The sequence below is a fragment of the Hyperolius riggenbachi genome, chromosome 11 (assembly GCF_040937935.1).
Source record: "Hyperolius riggenbachi isolate aHypRig1 chromosome 11, aHypRig1.pri, whole genome shotgun sequence".
NCBI lineage: Eukaryota > Metazoa > Chordata > Amphibia > Anura > Hyperoliidae > Hyperolius > Hyperolius riggenbachi.
In genome coordinates, this window is record NC_090656.1 from 116,168,130 (window position 1) to 116,188,027 (window position 19,898).

The 19,898-nt window shown below is 45.5% G+C and overlaps 1 protein-coding gene across 1 annotated transcript in view; it reads left to right on the top strand.

The window, feature by feature from the left end:
• Positions 1–19,898, top strand: part of LOC137537853 (mucin-2-like) — a 508,651-nt gene that overhangs the window by 74,068 nt on the left and 414,685 nt on the right. The window contains exons 11-12 of the mRNA XM_068259804.1: positions 5,222–5,386; positions 12,433–12,527. Coding sequence (XP_068115905.1) covers positions 5,222–5,386; positions 12,433–12,527 — 260 coding nt within the window. The remainder of the gene's footprint in view (positions 1–5,221; positions 5,387–12,432; positions 12,528–19,898) is intronic.

The window sequence follows — 19,898 nt, forward strand, 5'->3', positions numbered from 1 at the left end:
TGATGACAGAACGGAGATGCACGCGCGATCCCCCGCAATCTCTGCCCCAGGACTTCACGCCACGTCAAGGCTAGGGTTGCCAGGTCGGCTGATGGAGAAAACCGGACAGGAGGTGGAGTTAGGGGCGGAGTCAGAAGCGCACTTTTATGTAGAGTGGGGCTAAGCAATGGGCTTTTTAAAAAATGTTTTTTACAGTATTTATATCGCACTGACATCTTCTGCAGCACATTACAGAGTACATAGCCATGTCACTAACTGTCCTCACCAGTACATGCACATAAGAGACCACTTTTTACCAGTAAATGCACATAATAAGAGACCGCTTTTCACCAGTAAATGCACATAATAAGAGACAGAGCAGAAAACTATTACAAAACTGGAAAACTATGCAAATAATGCAATAGTTGCCCCCAGCATAGGTTAGATAGGTAGGTGCCCCCAGTATAGGTCATTTAGGTAGGTGTCTCCAATATAGGTAGCCAGTATAGTTGTCACCTGTATAGGCTAGCTAGGTAGGTAGGTGCCCCCAATACAGGTTAGATAAGTGCCCCCAGTATAGGTTAGATAAATAGATGCCCCCCCCCCCCCAGTATAGGTTAGATAGGTAGCTGCACCCCAGTATAGGTTAGATAGGTAGGTGCCCCTCAGTATACGTTAGATAGGTAGGTGCCCCCCAGTATAGGTTAGATTAGGTAGCTGCCCCCACTTCCAGTATAGGCTAGATTAGACAGGTGCCCCCCAGTATAGGTTAGATAGGTAGCTGCCCCCCCGCATAGGTTAGATTAGGTAGGTGCCCCCCAGTATAGGTTAGATAGGTAGCTGCCCCCCAGTGTAAGTTAGATAGGTAGCTGCCCCCCAGTGTAGGTTAGATTAGGTAGGTGCCCCCCAGCGTAGGTTAGATTAGGTAGATGCCCCCCAGGATAGGTTAGATAGGTAGCTGCCCCCCAGCGTAGGTTAGATTAGGTAGGTGCCCCCCAGGATAGGTTAGATAGGTAGCTGCCCCCCAGCGTAGGTTAGATTAGGTAGGTGCCCCCCAGGATAGGTTAGATAGGTAGCTGCCCCCCAGCGTAGGTTAGATTAGGTAGGTGCCCCCCAGGATAGGTTAGATAGGTAGCTGCCCCCCAGCGTAGGTTAGATTAGGTAGGTGCCCCCCAGGATAGGTTAGATAGGTAGCTGCCCCCCAGCGTAGGTTAGATTAGGTAGGTGCCCCCAGGATAGGTTAGATAGGTAGCTGTCCCCCATAATGGAGGGGGTAGCCGGAGCCGCGGGGAGGGCAACCCGACCTCTCCCTCCCTCTCCCGGGCTGCCCTCCGTGCTCCCCCCTCAGATGTATAGTGAGCAGCAGCAGCCAGGGAGGGAGCGCTGTATACAACATACCTCCCTGGCTCCAAGCGCTGCTCTCTCGTCGCCGGTCTTCTCCCATCTGCCTACACGCGTATACATACGCTGCTTCCGGCTAAACAGGAAGCAGCATGTGTATAAGCGTCTATGCAGAGAGGAGAAGACTGGCGGCGAGAGAGCAGCGCTTGGAGCCAGGGAGGTATGTTGTATACAGCGCTCCCTCCCTGGCTGCTGGGGCTAGAAACGGGCATGGGCAAAAGGCATAAAACCGGACATCTTAATTGTCCGGTTTAACATGCCTTTTTGGACAGGACACAGCGGCCAAAAACCGGACTGTCCGGTCTAAAACCGGACACCTGGCAACCCTAGTCAAGGCTGCGGCCGCGTTCACGTCAACTGGCGTGGAGCAGTCGGCAAAAAGTTAAAGTGACCAATCAAAATCCCTCCTCTGAGCATCTGCCCCACCTTTGCACCTATTTTTATCCAGTTCTGGGTTCTGCCACAATGAAACTTAATTATGAGAAAGGTCTGTAACTCACAGATCCTCAATATAGTAAAGGTTTATCAAAACAACATAATGGGAAAAAAGCAGCACCGGGCCTAAAAAATGTTTCACTCCTAAGAGTAATTAGAGTTAGAGTTAAAGGCCCATATGAAGTTCATTTTTTCTTCTATGTTTTCTCCTAGGAGATAATTTTTCATCTTCTATTTAAAATAACTTTTCAGCACTTTGCAATTGAAAACATATGAAAAAGCAGCTGTAAAAGTACTATCAAAATTATTTTGAGTGCTTTATAGCTTGTTAGTGGTTTAAAAGGCATTTTATCGACAGGTTTTATAATATCACCTAGGAGAAAACTCGGGAGAAAAAGGGAATTGCATATGGGCCAAAGAGTTTTTGCACTACACAGCTTTTTGGCTTCATACATTCAAACACGCTTAAAGAGAAGCCGAGGTGTGTTTAAAGAATGTTATCTGCATACAGAGGCTAGATCTGCCTATACAGCCCAGCCTCTGTTGCTATCCCAAACCCCACTAAGGTCCTCCTGCACTCTGCAATCCCTCATAAATCACAGCCGTGCTGTGAGGCTGTGTTTACCTCTGTAGTGTCAGTCTCAGCTGCTCCCCCGCCTCCTGCATAGCTCCGGTCCCTGCCCCTTCCCTCCAATCAGCAGGGAGGGAAGGGATGCAGGCGGGGACCGGAGTTCTGCAGGAGGCGGGGAGCAGGGGAGGACTGGGACCTTTTGGCCTGGGGGGAAAACACAAACTAGAGGCACGTTTTCACGGCAGCCCCAGCCCAAATGACATCACACACGTGCCCCACGTGCTATATGTCATTACTCACGTGGGAAATACAGCAAGGACACTCAAGGGACAGTGTGACAGGTAAACTATAAATGCACTGGCACCGGGGGGGGGGCACATAATACATTTTGAGTTACAACAGTCGGGGTTTCTACCTCTTACACAAGTCCTGCAAGCAGCCCTTCTGGAGTCTAGGGACTGTCTGCAAGCAGCCCTTCTGGAGTTTAGAGACAGTCTGCAAGCAGCCCTTCTGGAGTCTAGGGACTGTCTGCAAGCAGCCCTTCTGGAGTCTAGGGACTGTCTGCAAGCAGCCCTTCTGGAGTCTAGGGACTGTCGAATACTTGTTAACCTAGATAATATCTTATGTAGCTGTGCACATGCAGTTAACAATGGTGAGAGACCAGACAGATATTTTCCCACGGACCCTGCAGGCAAGCCTCTGCTCTGTATCATGCTGTGTATATTTACTAGCTTGCCCGCCCTGCAATTGCTCTGTAATTGGGCGTTTATTTTCCTCATTCAGCCTAGTGTTTCACATTGCCTTATACAAAAACCTAAATTCATCGGGCACAGTGCCAGCCCTAAATCATTAAATGAGAGGCAGCCTGGAGGGAAATCTCCCCCCTTCCCCCCTGGCCAGTCCTCCCCTGGTGGGGAGAACAGCAGACTGACACTATAGAGATAAACACAGCCAGCTCTGACAAGCTGTTTGTCAGCAGCGTGGCTGTGATTTATGAGGGATTGCAGAGTGCAGGGGGACCTTAGGGGGGTTTGGGATAGCAACAGAGGCTGGGCTGTATAGGCAGATCCAGCCTCTGTATGCAGATAATATTCTTCAAACCCACCTCGGGTTCTCTTCAAAATATTTTGATGAGAAAAGGTGGGAAAAGTTTGTTTTTTAGGTTGTGTTTGAAGATTTTAAAGGCTGACAATTTTTGAACAGAAGAGATTCCAGAGGAGAGGAGAGGCTCATGGGAAATCCTGTAAGGTTGAGTTTATCTGAAAATCTGTGCAGCAAGTAATGTATGCATGCAGCAAGCAATGCATGCAGAAGCCAGATGAGAGAGAAATTAGAAAATGGAATTGTTTCCTTGATGTGAATCAGTTGCATGACAGCAGAAGTGTTTGAGGAAAGAGAAGAGAGGTGGATGAATGAAATAGAAGTCTGAATAAACTGGAGTAATGCCAAAAGGTTTTCTGGTTCATCACAGAATATGTTTTTATGATAGTCCAGCTGAAATATAATGACAGAGATTACTAATATTTTAATTTCAATAATCATTACAGCCCAAATGTAAAGTCATTTCAAGCACTCTTACTCATACCCCACAGATTAAAAGCTATGGTTAGATGCAGAGGCGGGACAAGGTCCTCCAGCACCCAAGGCTGAGACACCAAAGTGCGCCCCTCCATCCCTGCCACCCCAGCCATCACACACTGATTGCTATTAGACTAAGAGGCGCCACAGGGCCCACAACCTCCCCAACACCTTAATATCTAGTTATCTGGCTTGCAGTCACTGCTATGTATCCCCTTTTCTTATTTCTTTCTGCTTCAAACACAATTAGGAATGACAGCTGAATGAATTGTGCGCCCCCTCCTACACTGCGCCCTGAGGCTGGAGCCTCTCCAGCCTATGCCTCGGCCCGGCCCTGGTTAGATGTTGTGGACGTCTATGTTGAAGCATTAGGTCGATTGTTCAAGAGACCCCGTAGTGGATCCAAGTAAATAAATCCACTATTTTATGCTGAAAAAAGTACAGTCCCTCTTCCTAATCTAACCAGCTAAAAACTTTACTTATAGAGAATCTGTACTCTAAAATTCTTACAATAAAAACCATACCATTCTATTCATTATGTTCTCCTGGGCCCCTCTGTGCTGTTTCTGCCACTCCCTGCTGCAATCCAGGCTTGTAATTGCCAGTTTTAGGCAGTGTTTACAAACAAAAGACATGGCTTCTAACCAGAGTATGATAGGCTGAGAGGAGCTCAGTCTGTGACTCATACAGAGCCTGGAGAGGGCGTGGAGAGGGTGTGTATAGCTTCTATCCCATAACAAGCAGACCAGCACATTCCAGCCTGAGTGCCTGAGCCCGACAAAGCTGTCAGAGGAAAGAAGATTAGATTATATAACAGAGATAATACAGTCACTGTGCAACTAGGAAAGGCTGCAGTAAGACAGACCACATTAGAACAGGTATAGGAACTTCTAGGATAGAAGAAATAAGGCTGAAAATTTTGTTACAGAGTCTCTTTAAATTTGACCATAGCATAGTCAAATCTGCAACTCTGCCCAGCCTGTCTTCTAGCTCCACCCCTAGGATCACCGTTTTGATGACTCACACTGTCACTTCTTTTATAAGCATAGACAAGACAGCTACTCTGTGTTTTCAGTGCTGCCTCTGGAAGCAAGTATTGTATCTGCACACATTAGAGCTGAAAGTCTAAGCAGATCTCTAGATCCAACCACATTTTTGGATACAATTCTCATTTTCTTTGAGTACAGTAACTATAAATACTAACTCAAAAACTATTCACTGTTTGGAGCTTACCCCTGTATTTTCTTTACTCTACAGGGCTCTGTGGAAACTTCAACCATCAACAGGCAGATGACTACATTGACTCGACAGGAATGGCAGTACAAGATTTGAGCGCTTTTGTAGATTCATGGAGGAGCATTAATCCCTGTCCCCCCTCTTCAACAGAGATTATTGATCCATGTTCTATCAACATTCAAAAGCGTAAACATTCTTAAAATTCACTTTTTTAAAACTTAGAAAGAGAATGTACCAAAGTATGTTAATAAACCCAAAAGATGACATCAACACCTCAAAAGAATAAAAAAGGGACACATGTGAAATATTTTAAAGGACAAGAAATGCAAAGTGGAGTAAAAGTTTACAATGCTCTAGTTATCTCTGTAAAGGTGTCCATTAATGGTATAATTTTGTGATCTCCACACATTAATGGATCTCCTTCTCCCTTGTTAGTTTTGACCTAGCAGCCCTAGTATAATGATCGACTCCCCATATTGTAACGGTTGTGGAACTTTCTCCGTGATCAGCGCACAACGCGTGCGCTGACACGGCGGAAATCCTCCACAAGCGTGTAATTGCAGGCACCCAGCAAAAGGTGCTACGCACCTGTAGAGGGAAATTCCTGTCGGCAGATGGCGCTGGGGAGTGCAGAGGAACCAATCCTCTGTACCTCCACAAGTGCCAGACAGGAATTGTACGAAGCGCAGAACGCAATCGCAAGAGAGGCGATTGCGAATGAGATTGAGCAAAGGGACAGGTTGTATGTGTGTGCGCCAATCCAGTCGCCACTCCGCGACCACGCACACACAACCGCAGATATGAAATAGGAACGCGATCGCAAGAGGTGCGATCGCCAGACGTGACGCAAGGCAGATCAGAATAGAATACGAGGGTAGCAAAGGCACAGCAAATAATACAATAAGGAGATACGGAAAATAATAAACGCTAGCTAACCGCGAACACCGCACTCATTCGCAACAGTGCACGCGGTTATGCGCGGTCTCCACGTGATAAGCACAATAGAGACAAGCACACCTAACTAACAATCGACAGACAAACATGAAACAGAGGACGCGAGCGCTTGCTAAACGGTTACCTCACCGAGCCTCCAGCAAGCGTAGCAGACAAGACAGACACACGAAAACAGGGACAAGCGAGAGATAGGATCCACAGCACTAGCGAAAAGTGGCTAGCGCTATCCAGGTACAGAGTAGCAGAACAGAAGGATCCCCAGCGCTAGCGAAAAGTGGCTAGCGTGATCCAGGTACAGAGTAGCAGAACAGAAGGATCCCCAGCGCTAGCGAAAAGTAGCTAGCGCGATCCCAGAAGACAGAACAGAAGGATCCCCAGCGCTAGCGAAAAGTAGCTTGCGCGATCCCAGGAGACAGAACAGAAGAGATAGCTGGTAGCAACCGCTGCACCAGCTATACTCCAAGAACAGAGATCAGAACCATTTCCTGTTGACCACCTTTGGGGCAGGACAATGGCAACAGGCAAGACAAGACAGAACAGGCAATACAGATAATACAACCTGACTGGACTAGAAGGGGAGCCTAAGCAACCCCCAGGAATTAACTATACTAGATAGCAATGGCTGACACTCCAGCAGTGTCCATCAGGAACAGACCATGGAAGGGAAATGACCAGCAAAGCCTTCTGGGAAACATAAAGCTCTTATAGTGCCAGTCATCAAAGAAGGCAGGTAGGGGATTTGCATAACGAATGTATGCAAATTCCCCAGCAAGAGAACAGACCAGAAACTTGCAATGGAAAGACAGGTCTCTGTTCCAGAGACCGGCAGCCCACAGACTAGAGGAATGGACAAACAGCTGTCTGCCTGTGCAGCCAGCTGAGCAGATTATCACACATATAGTCTTCAATGATGACTGTGGTCACGTACCCCCTTATAATATTCTTTGGACTTGGTAGTCTAGTGCCACCACCATATAAATTTCCCTGGCAGTATAGCGCCCCCTTTCCCCCGCTCCTGTATAGTTTTTCCTGGATGTCTAGTGACCACCCTCTTATTTATTTATTTTTTTGGGTCATGTGGTCAACATGCTCCAGCCCCCACATATCTTTCACTGGTGGTGTAGTGGGCTTTTCCTGGTGGTCTAGTAGTCCTTTTCCTTCTTGTTATATTCCAGGGATCCTGGTGATCTAATGGTTTCTCCATTATATTCATTGTCCTAGTAGTCTAGTGTTCCCTCTCTGCTCCGGGACACCGGAGCTGTGGTGAGGGACAGATCGGCTGCCAGGGGCTGGAGGAAGCCCTAGGTAAGTACCGTATTTTTTGGAATATAAGAAGCACTTTTTCTCCCCCAAATTTTGGGTAGAAAAGTGGGTGCCTCTTATATTCTAAAGATACAAAAAATCAATGCAGAGTGCACAAGGAAGCTGAACCTCCTCCCACCTCCCTCCTCCCACCTCCCTCATCCGCCAGGAGAAAAGTGTGATATAAATGTTATTTGTCTTGTCTACTTTTTCTCTTGTATTGAGCATAAATGGTAATTTTTAAGCCAGCTTCAGTTGGTACAGTGGTTAGTGTGCTTGCCCACCACACAGTGAGATCCAGGTTCAAATCCCAGCCAATGTGAGTTAGTTTTTATGCTACAAATCCTTAAAGGGAACCTAAACGGAGAAGGATATGGATTTTTCCTTTTAAAATAATACCAGTTGCCTGAATTGCCTGCTGATCCTGTGTCTCTAATACTTTTAGCCACAGCCCCTGAACAAGCATGCAGATCAGGTGCTCTGACTGAAGTCAGACTGGATTAGCTGCATGCTTGTTTCAGGGTGTGATTCAGCCACTATTGCAGTCACAAAGATCAGCTGGACTGCCAGGCAACTGGTATTGTTTACAGGAAACATCCATATCACTCTCAGTTAAGGTTCCCTTTAAGCAACCTGTTTCTATTGCATTGAGCATAAATGGTAATTTTTAGGCCAGCTTCAGTTGGTACAGTGGTTAGGGTGCATGCCCACCACACAGTGAGACACAGGTTCAAATCCCAGCCAATGTGAGTTGGCTTTTATGCTACAAATCCTTAAAGGGAACCTAAACGGAGAAGGATATGGATTTTTCCTTTTAAAATAATACCAGTTGCCTGAATCACCTGCTGATCCTGTGTCTCTAATACTTTTAGCCACAGCCCCTGAACAAGCATGCAGATTAGGTGCTCTGACTGAAGTCAGACTGGATTAGCTGCATGCTTGTTTCAGGGTGTGATTCAGCCACTATTGCAGTCACAAAGATCAGCTGGACTGCCAGGCAACTGGTATTGTTTACAGGAAACATCCATAACACTCTCAGTTAAGGTTCCCTTTAAGCAACCTGTTTCTATTGCATTGAGCATAAATGGTAAATTTTAGGCCAGCTTCACTTACTACTGTAGTGGTACAGTGGTTAGGGTGACTTGCCCACCACACAGTGAGATCTGGGTTCGATTCCCAGCCATGGTATGATGTATACTGGTTTTTAAAATAGTATAATTCCCTGGCAGAAGAGACCCTCCACCCTCCGGTAGGAGGGAATAGGTAGAAGGGAGAGAGGTGGGAGGAGACCCACAAGAGGCTAATTAAAATCTCCCTAGCAGAGTGTGTAGCAGCTGTCCCATAACTAATTAGTGTAGGCAGACAACTGAGTCAAATGGTATAAGGACCTTGCTTGGAGGAGGGAGGGAGGGTGGGTCCTCCAGCAGTGATGTGTATTTCACTTAATCAGGTGTGCCTCCAGGTATTAGAGCTCTTGAAACATGTTTTCTATCATTTTTCTAGCCAGTAGAATTTTTTAAAATTTTCAAAGTTCGCCTCCCCATTGAAGTCTATTGCGGTTCGCGAACTTTTTCGCGAACCGAACCTTTCGCGGAGGTTCGTGAACCGAAAATCTGAGGTTCGCGACATCTCTAATAGACACACATAGGTTTAGTTTTTTGGTTTTTCTTCCTGATTTTTGCCCTCTAAACCTAGGTGCGTCTTATAATCTGAAAAATACGATAGATCTTGTTTTTTTCCCCAAAAACCTGTCTGTTAAAGAGACACTGAAGCAAAAAAAATGATGATATTATGATTTGTATGTGTAGTACAGGTAAGAAATAAAACATTAAGATCAGAGACATAAGTCTAATTGTTTCCAGTATAGGAAGAGTTAAGAAATGCCAGTTGTTATCTCTATGCAAAAAAGCCATTAAGCTCTACCACTTTCAAAGTCTTCTGACATTTATTATCTCAAATGTCAGTGAAGAATTTATTTTTCTCTGCCAGAGGAGAGGTCAATAGTTCACAAGACTGCTCTGAAAAAAATAATTTAGAATGCTGAGTAGCGTGTAAGCTGCAAATATTAGAGGATGATGCAATGTTATAAAAAAACACTATATACCTGAAAATAAAAATATGAGAATATTTTCTTTGCTGCTAATCTTCCATTTATTATCCATAGTACACAACCAATTCATTTTATCATATATTTTTTTTCGTTTCAGTGTCTCTTCAAGGGCCTATTCACACTGGGGATCACAAAACGAGTTTTGCACAGTACATTTTTTTTTTAAGTTTTCTCACTGAATGCAAATGCAATTTTTGAGCAATTGTAATCAAGTTCGCTCCAAAATCAGAGAAAAGTTTTGCATGCACGATTTCCCCAAATTGCTGGCAATCGGTACAGTTAGGGCCTGTTTCCACTACACGCAGATTGGATGCAGAATGGATGCCGAAAAACTGACTCCAATGAATGCCTATGGGCCTGTTTCCACTAAAAGCGATTTTTCTGATGAAGATTTTCCCATAGGCATTTATTGGAGTCCGTGTTTCTGCATCCATTCTGCATCCAATCTGCGTGTAGTGGAAACAGGCCCTAAGATCATTGCCATATACTATACATATATAATATATATATTACACAAGCACTTTTCAAAGCGCTAGCAATTGCCAGTGCGACCCGCTTCCTACAGTGCCGGATATCTTCCGAATAAAATACACTGAACGGCGTCTATTTAAATGGTCAGGTGACGTTCTCTGCATCACCCCTTCAATCAGGAAGTGACTGGTAAGCATTCCATACACTGGAACCCATAGCCAAAGTGATGGAGCTTCCAGTGTTGTGGACAAATAAGACTTATTTGCATCACATTAGCATGCAGTATGCAGCAGACTGGTGTGGTAACATAATCAGGGAAGGGATGGAACGAGGAGCAACCTTTTAAATAGACACCATTCTGTGTATTTTGTTCAGATGATATCCAGGTTTTCAGTAAGTGGGACACACTACGTGAAACCTGTGGAGCCTGTCATAGGGGTTTTCCACCCTTGTTACTCCCCTGCTCTACGGACCTTGGAACTCAGTATCCTGTGCCTGGTGTAATATTTCCTTGCACATTAGTTGCACCTTATGCACCAGTATGCTGTTCCATTGTGTCCAGCACTAGCTGTTGCACTTTATTGTTTTTGAGATATATATAATTGATGATGCAATTTAATAGCATCATGTAGACTTTATTCACTATTTTTGTAATCAATGGATAATAATATGATTTATGGCCTCAATTCACTAAGCTTTATCAAACACTTTATCAAACGTTTGATAATTTACCTCGTGGGTAAAATAGAATTTTTAATTCATTGAGGTGTTATATATTTATCGAATGTTTTTTTGATAAAACTTTCAATAAATCTATAACACCTTAGTGAATTCAAAATTAGATTTTACCCATGAGGTAAATTATCAAACGTTTGATAAAGTGTTTGATAAAGCTTAGTGAATTGAGGCCATATGGTCTATAGCACTAATGCAAGCGCTTTCTTGAAACAGGGTTCAGTAGTAGGAGGGTTCGATATTGACATTATTTGAAGTACATAATTATATAGAGGTCTTTACTTGCTATCAAGTTATACAAATGTATATCAAGGAGGATCGTTATCCTAAGTGGTTTTATATAAGTGTTTTTTTGTCTTCATATATATTGTTATACCTTTATACAACATGCAATGCTGATAAGCCATTCTTTTATCTTTTCTGAATACATCACATTTCCTGCTGTCCTAGAATTTTGCTTGCATGTGGGGAATCCTGCAAGATACCAAAAATTACTGACATGGCGAATAAGTCTTTACTTTTGTTAACATCCTTGCCGGTTTTCCCGACCTGAGCTCGGGGTAGAAAAAAGCAGCTGCTATCGGTGATCCCGAGCTCAGGTCGGGGTAGGCATTGCAGAGCTTTACCTGCAGTTGTGGAGTCCCGCGCGCGATCTCGCTGCGCAGCGGGACTCCAGCCTCTCTCCCCGGCAGTGTGGGGTCTTTCCCTGGCCGCCGGGATCCCCCATGTCCCCGCTATTCTTCCGGGGACCCGGCAGCCAGTTGGAGCAGCGCAGCCGTGGTGGTGGCAGCAGAGCGGTGGTGGCAGCGTGACGTCATCGGGGGCGGGGCTAACATTGAAAACGGACTTCTCTATATTAGAGAAATATAGAGAAGTTTGTTTATATGTATATTAGCGCCATCTTGTGGGCAAAGAGAAAACTGCAGCCCAGGAGCCCAGGAAGGTAATTTTTTTTTAATTTTGCTGCAGATCTCCCTGCCAGAATGATTTTTTTCAGGTTTTAGGGTCTGAAAGAGTGAAAAAAAATTGCACCGCTTTTAGACCCTAAAATCTGGAAAGAATCAGACCGCCAAGGAGGTTAAAGAAAACTTGAATTTGCAGGAATATCGGGGCTGCCATCTTTTTTCCCTTACTACAATGGCTGCCAATTCGATCTCATAGTATTTCTGTCACAGTCTGGGCACCAAAAAAGGATTAAGATGAAATGGGGCCTAGGCAAGATAGCAGTTTTTTCTCACCGCTGAAGGTCACCTGGCTTTTTTAATAAGATTTGGTGGAGAGTAATATCCACTAAGCCCCTGGACTTCCTCAAGGCCCTAGGCAACTGCCTAGGGTTTCCTTGTGGATGATCTGGCTCTGCTGGGCATACACATCAATAACAAGCTTACAGACAGTGTTGTGAGGGGAGATTAGACATCATGATATGCATATTTCTTCTGGTTGAATGAGTCAGAAATATTACAGGCAATATCACACTAACCAGGGAAGTATCCTCTTCAGAATGGAGTCAGGATGGGTCTTTCCATATTCCTTTGTTCAGGATTTCTATTATATATTTCTATAATATTTAAACCAGCTCAGTATCTTTGACCTCATAAGTGTGCATATTTAATATACAAAATAAAATAAAACGTATATATTTTTTTCTTTTGCCAAACAGGTGCGTATGCACACATGTGGTGCGAGAAGTTAACTTCCAAACATGAGCCTTTCTCAGTTTGCCATTCTTTGGTTAACCCAAGAATTTACTATGAGGTATTGTTTATTATTCAATCTTGGTTAATAATACACATATACATTCCAAAAGTTTAATAAAAAAAACACTGGAAGATAGTAGTTTTTGCTGCTTCAGGATGTTCTGGCAATGCAGTGCAACCACCACCACTGTCCCAAACCCACACCAATCTAAGCATATTCCTGGCTTATAGTCAGGCGGGGAAGCAGGTGTTGGGCATAGCCAAAACAACACTTATCCATCTGTCTGTAAGTAGGTCAGTGCTCCAATGCAGAGGCCTGAGTATGGTCATGTGTGTGGCTATGGTCACTATTATTGGACTTTAATACCAGGAAATCCTGATGACCTGGTTCTCTGCATTCAAGTAATGCAGAAAATGTGGCAAGACTGCATTAGATTTTCCTGGTTGGACTTGATGGAGGAATGTCTTTATTCAACCAAACTAACATGTGGGCAAAGTTCTAAAAAAGGGTAGCTTTAAATCCATTCTAAGGAAGTAACACCACATATATACATGGATAGACTGACCCACTTATAACACACACACACGTACACGTACACACACACACACACACGTACGTACACATACACGTACACACACACACACACGCGTACACGCACACGCACACACACACACACACACACACACACACACACACACACACACACGTGCACACGTACACTTACACGTACACACACACACACACACGTACACACACACACACACGTACGTACACGTACACACACACGTACGTACACGCACACACACACACGTACACACACACACACACACACACACACGTACGTACACACACACACACACACGCGTACACACACACACATGTAAACACACACACGTACACACACACACACACACACACACACGTACGTACACGTACACACACACACACGTACACACACGTACACACACACACGTACACATACACATACACACACACACACGTACGTACACACACACACACACACACACACACACACACACACATACGTACACACACACACGTACACGTACACACACACACGTACACACACACACACGTACACACACACACACACACGTACACACACACACACACGTACACACACACACGTACACACACACACACACACACACACACACACACACACGTACACACACGCACGCACGCACGCACACACACACACACACACACTTTAGGCCAAATGTTATGACCCCCCCAATTGTGCCACCATAGCCTACCATGCAGAGTGGATGTTGGAGCAAGTTGCAGCATGTATATATCTTCCTCACCTTGCTTTAGCTCCAGTCCCTGTGTTTCCCTGACATCCTCAGGACAGGCTGCTAGAGCTCCACAGTGAGCCTGGAGCTCTGGTAGCCAGTTCAGAAGTTCCCGGGTGGATGCAAGCTGGCGTGAGGAGAGTTAAGCTGTATATGCTGCAGCATGTACCAGTGGCAGCTTTGCATACAGTAGCCCCACACGTGTATATCAGCTACTGAGGAGTCAAACACCCCCCCCCCCCATTTTTCACCCACAATTTTGGTATCAAAAAGTTGGCTTATACACAGTGATAAGTGGTAGATCTTTATTACATGTGCTGCTGTTGCGTGGGTAGGAAGGGACTACAAGGCCTTTAAGGGGCATACTCACGCTCTCTCTCTCTCTCTCTCTATATATATATTTTTTATTTTTTTTGGTGTCACCCAGGGATCCCTTTGGATTCTCAGTATCAGAAAAAGCTCAAACATTACAGCTGCATAAGACATTAGGATACACAGATGACTAAGAAAAATACCCCCCTTGTGACAAAAAACAAAATCTTCTATGAACTCGCCATACCCCTCACGGAATACCTTGGGGTGTCTTCTTTCCAAAACGGGATCACTTGTGGGGTTCCTATACTTCCCTGGCATTTTAGGGGCCCTAAACCGCGAGGAGTAGTCTAGAAACCAAATAAGTAAGATTGACCTATGAAATCCTAAAGGTACTCATTGGACTTTGGGCCCCTTTGCACAGCTAGGCTGCAAAAAAGTGTCACATATGTGGTATCGCCTCAGGAGAAGTAGTATAAAATGTTTTGAGGTGTCTTTTCACACACACCCATCATGTGTGTAAAAAAATATCTGTAAATGACAATTTTTTTTAAAAAATTTTTAAACCAAGGTATCATTTACAGAGATATTTCTCCCACCCAGCATGGGTATGTGTGGAAAGAAACTCCAAAACACATTATACTACTACTGAGTATGGCGATACCACATATGTGATACTTTTTTGTAGGGGTGGGACAACGAATCCTGCGAATCCACGAATCCCTCGAATATTAGGAAATATTCGAGATTCGTGGATTCGAATCCCGACGCCATTTTCCACTATACGAATCCGCCGAATCCCGACTCCGCATCGCCGCGCATCCGCCGCTCGCATTCGTCCTCCTCCGACCCCCCCGCGCCTCCTCCGCTCGCCCCCCCTGCCCGCATAGTTTCCATCCACTCACCTATCGCGGAGCGCAGAGCGGCAGACCTCTCGCCGACTTCCTGGTTCCCCCTAGTGACCGGCTCTTACAATGACGTCATCAGTAAGAGCCGGTCCGGCCACTAGAGGGAACAAAGAAGTAACGAAGAGGTCTGCCGCTACGCTCCACGGGAAAGGTGAGTAGATTCTTGCAGGGGTGAGCGGAGGAGGCACGGGGGACGGAGGGGGCCGTGGGGGGGGTTGGCGGGAGGACGAGGGATTTCTACCTACCGACCTACCTACCTACCTACCTACCTACCTACCACTATCCCTACCTACCTACAGGCCTCTATACCTACCTACCTACCTACCTACAGGCCGCTATACCTACCTACCTACAGGCCGCTATACCTACCTACCTACAGGCCCCTATACCTACCTACAGGCCCCTATACCTACCTACAGGCCCCTATACCTACCTACCTAAAGGCCCCTATACCTACCTACCTATCTACAGGCCACTATACCTACCTACAGGCCTCAATACCTACCTACCCACCTACCTACAGGCCCCCTATACATACCTACCTACCTAAAGGCACCTATACCTACCTACCTAAAGGCACCTATACCTACCTAAAGGCACCTATACCTACCTACAGGCAACTATACCTACCTACAGGCCACTATACCTACCTACCTACCGGCCACTATCCTTACCTACCTACCTACAGGCCGCTATACCTACCTACAGGCCGCTATACCCACCTACCTAAAGGCCCCTATACCTACCTAAAGGCCCCCTATACGTACCTACCTACCTACCTACCTAAAGGCCCCTATACCTACCTACCTACCTAAAGGCCCCTATACCTACCTACCTACAGGCCACTATACCTACCTACAGGCCTCAATACCTACCTACCTACAGGCCCCCTATACGTACATACCTACCTAAAGGCACCTATACCTGCCTATACCTGCCTACCTACATACCTACCTATACTTAAGGCCCTATACCTTGCTACCTATACTGAAGGTCCTTTTACCTACCTACCTACCTACCTACCTACCTACCTAAAGGCCCCTATACCTACCTACCTACCTACCTATACTTAAGGCCCTATACCCTGCTAACTATACTGAAGGTCCCTTTACCTACCTACCTACACTGAAGGCACATGTACCTTACTACCTATACTGAAGGCCCCCATACCTAGCTACCTACCTATACTGAAGGCACATATACCCTGCTACCTATACTGAAGGCACATATACCCTGCTACCTATACTGAAGGCCCATATTCCCTGACACCTATACTGAAGGCCCATATACCCTGCTACCTATACTGAAGGCCCATATACCCTGCTACCTATACTGAAGGCCCATATACCCTGCTACCTATACTGAAGGCCCATATACCCTGCTACCTATACTGAAGGCCCATATACCTTGCTACCTATACTGAAGGCCCATATACCCTGCTACCTATACTGAAGGCACATATACCCTGCTACCTATACTGAAGGCCCATATTCCCTGACACCTATACTGAAGGCCTATATTCCCTGACACCTATACTGAAGGCCCATATACCCTGCTACCTATACTGAAGGCCCATAAACCCTGCTACCTATACTGAAGGCCCATATACCTTGCTACCTATACTGCAGGCCCCTATACCTTGCTACCTATACTGAAAGCTACCAATATTGAAGGCACCCATACCTAGCTAGCTATACTGAAGGCACCTTTACCTCGCTACCTATACTGCGGGCAACTATACCACGGATCGCACAATTTTTATGTGCAGGATTCGTTAGATTCAGGATTCGAAAGGTTCGAGATATTCGAGAACTTTTTTAGATTCGGATCCGGATTCGGATTCGAAGAAATTGTGGATTCGTCCCATCCCTATTTTGCAAAGGAGCCCAAAGTTTAATGAGCACCTTTAGGCTTTACAGTGTTTACAATTTAGCCCCCCCCCCAAACAATGCCGGTAAGCACACCTCACAAATGACCCCATTTTCGAAAGAAGACACCCCAGGGTATTCCACGAGGGGCATCGTGAGTTCTTAGAAAATTGTATTTTTTGTCACAAGTTAGCGCAAAATAACGCTTTGTGAAGAAAAAACTAAAAAAAAATCAATTTCTGCTAACTTGTGACAAAAAATAAAATCTTCTATAAACTCACCATGCCCCTCAGCAAATACCTTGGGGTGTCTTCTTTACAAAATGGGGTCATTTGTGGGGTCTGTCCTGGCATTTTAAGGTCTCCGCAATCATTACATGTATGGCCAGTATCAGGAATTTCTTCTATACCCCTTATATTGGGCATACGAGTAATGCACTTTTTTTCCATAAAAGGAAAAATGAACGGCAAAGATTCGGTCATTGATCAATGGGGATGAAAAAAATATAGGGGCAAGGCATTTGCCAGGACATAGGAGCACTGCCCAAACTTTTCCAAACCCACTCTGCTCGTATGCCCTGGCAAATCTGATTAATCCATTCACATCAATAGATGTGGATAAAAAAAAGTTGCCAATTTTGATACAAAGTGCTTGCCAAAGCATAGGAACTCCAACACCGCCCCTCAGCTCATATGCCCTCAGCAAACGTATCTTACTGCGGAAGAGAAAACTCGTCCTGCATCGCTGCATGCACTGACTTTTGTGCAATCGAACAGACGTGCAATGCACCATTAGTGTTACAGCTGGTTGGTCAATCAGTCAGTTTGGTACGCCTGGAAGGGTAAAGGATGGAAAAAACAAACCAACAAAAAAAAACAAGCAAGCAGCAATGCAATAAATTAATTAACATTTACTTTGATAAACTTTATTAAAACTTTTTAACCAAACATTAACATTTGGAACTTTTAACTTTTTTTTTGCTTATCTGTTTTTTGTTTTTTTGTTGTTGTTTTTTTTCCCTTACTTACCTTCCGAGGACAAACCTCTCCTTCCCCATGGGACAGTGTGCAAACACAGTGTGTGGCGAAGTACACTATGCACTTTGTCCCAAGTGAAAGGAGAGGTTTCTGGCAGCCCTGTGTATTTGAGTCTCTCGAAACCTGATGTCTGGTTTTACACTGCATATTGGCATATCTGGTGGGTCATGGTGGGTCATGCCCGCCGCACCGCATCGCCAAAAACAGACCTTCAGGGAATACCGCTGTAGTACATGGTATTCCCTGTCTTTCATTCAGCCAACATCTGGTCGTTGAAGTCCACTCCTCCCATGTTTAAATTATAGTCGTGGACGGCGAGGGGCTTTTCAACAACTCCAGTTGCTTGTTCAGTTTGGACTGTCATGTCTCCGTGAATGGTGGACAGAAGGTAAAAGTTCCTGTTGTCCTTCCATTTCACTGCAAGAAGGTCTTCGTTACGCAAGGCAGCCCTCTCCCCCATGCAAGTCGGGTACTACTGAGCCGTTGAGGGAAGCACCGGGCCACTAGGCCGCACGGTGCCACAGCAGGGAATTCTGACAAACTTGAAATAGTGATAGAGGGCCACACTTTTGTGTAGTAGTTGTCCACGTAGAGATGGTACCCTTTCTGAAATAAGGATGACACCAAGTCCCACACAATCTTGCCACTGCTCCCCAGGTAGTCAGGGCATCCGACCAGCTCCAGTTTTGAGTCTTTTCCCTCATAGACCCTAAAACGATAAGTATAGGCTGTGGTCCTATCACAGTGCTTAAACATTTTGACCCCATACCAGGCGCGCTTGCTTGGGATGTATTGTTTGGTGCCAAGGTGCCCGGTTAAATGTATCAGGGACTCGTCTACGCAGATGTTCTGTTCAGGGGTGTAAGCATCTGCAAACCTTGATGAAAAGTGGTCTATGAGGGGCCGAATTTTGTAGAGCCAGTCATAAGCATGGTGGCCTCTTGGATGACAGATTATGTTGTCATTGAAGTGCAGGAAGCGCAGGATCATCCGAAAATGTGTCCTGGATATGGCAGTAGAGTACATGGGCATGTGATGTATTGGGTGCGTAGACCAATAGGACCGCAATACATTTTTTGTAGTTAAACCCATGTTGAGGAGAAGGCCCAAAAAAATGTTAAATTCTGAAACTCTGGCCTGTTTTCCCCGGAAAGGCTGGGCATAGTAGCTTTCCGGATGGGGGGTGATGCATTGTGTGGCATAACAGTTGGTCTCTGCCACAACTAAGTCATAGAGATCCTCGGTGAAGAACAGATGGAAAAAGTCTAGGGCCGATCCTAGATGATCTGTCTCCACCTGGACTCCAGACTGGGCGCTGAAAGGGGGCACTATGGGTGCGGTAGAACCAGAGGGTTTCCAATCAGGATTTGCCAGCTCCTCTGGGAGTGTAGGGGTTCTACGGGCTCGTGTTTCTGGTGGCTGCGACTGGGGTCTTACTGCACGTGCCACCGAATCAGTTTCAACTACCATGCTTGTGCTTTTCACTTCACCAGGGTATACGGCAGTACTGGTGCTAAGTCCAGGATGTGCTGCGCTGCTGGTGCATGCCTCACCATGAAAACCTAGATCAGCGCTAGGACCACTCTGCTGCCCTTGAGGTTGATCCTGCGCCACCTGCAGTCCACTTACATGGGGTCGGGTACGCCTGTCGCTAGCAGGGTCCCCAACCTCGTCATCGTCGCTATCAGTCAGAGAGCCACTGTTATCTACTGGTTCGTATTCTGACCCAGATGATTCGTCGGATGTGATGTCCCAATCGCTCTCACCCGACTCGGCCAGAATGCTGTAGGCATTTTCCAGCAAATAGCCCTTTCTTGCCATTTTGGGCTACTAAATTTAGGGGGTATTTCTCTGAGACTACCCAGGAAAAAGAGCACCTGTCTAGCAAACAGGAGTACATGTGGAGTCAAAAAGCTGCGATCACTCAGTTTTGATAGAAAAAAAAATATCAAAAACAGATCTTTAGAGTACCGTAGCTGTTGGGTTG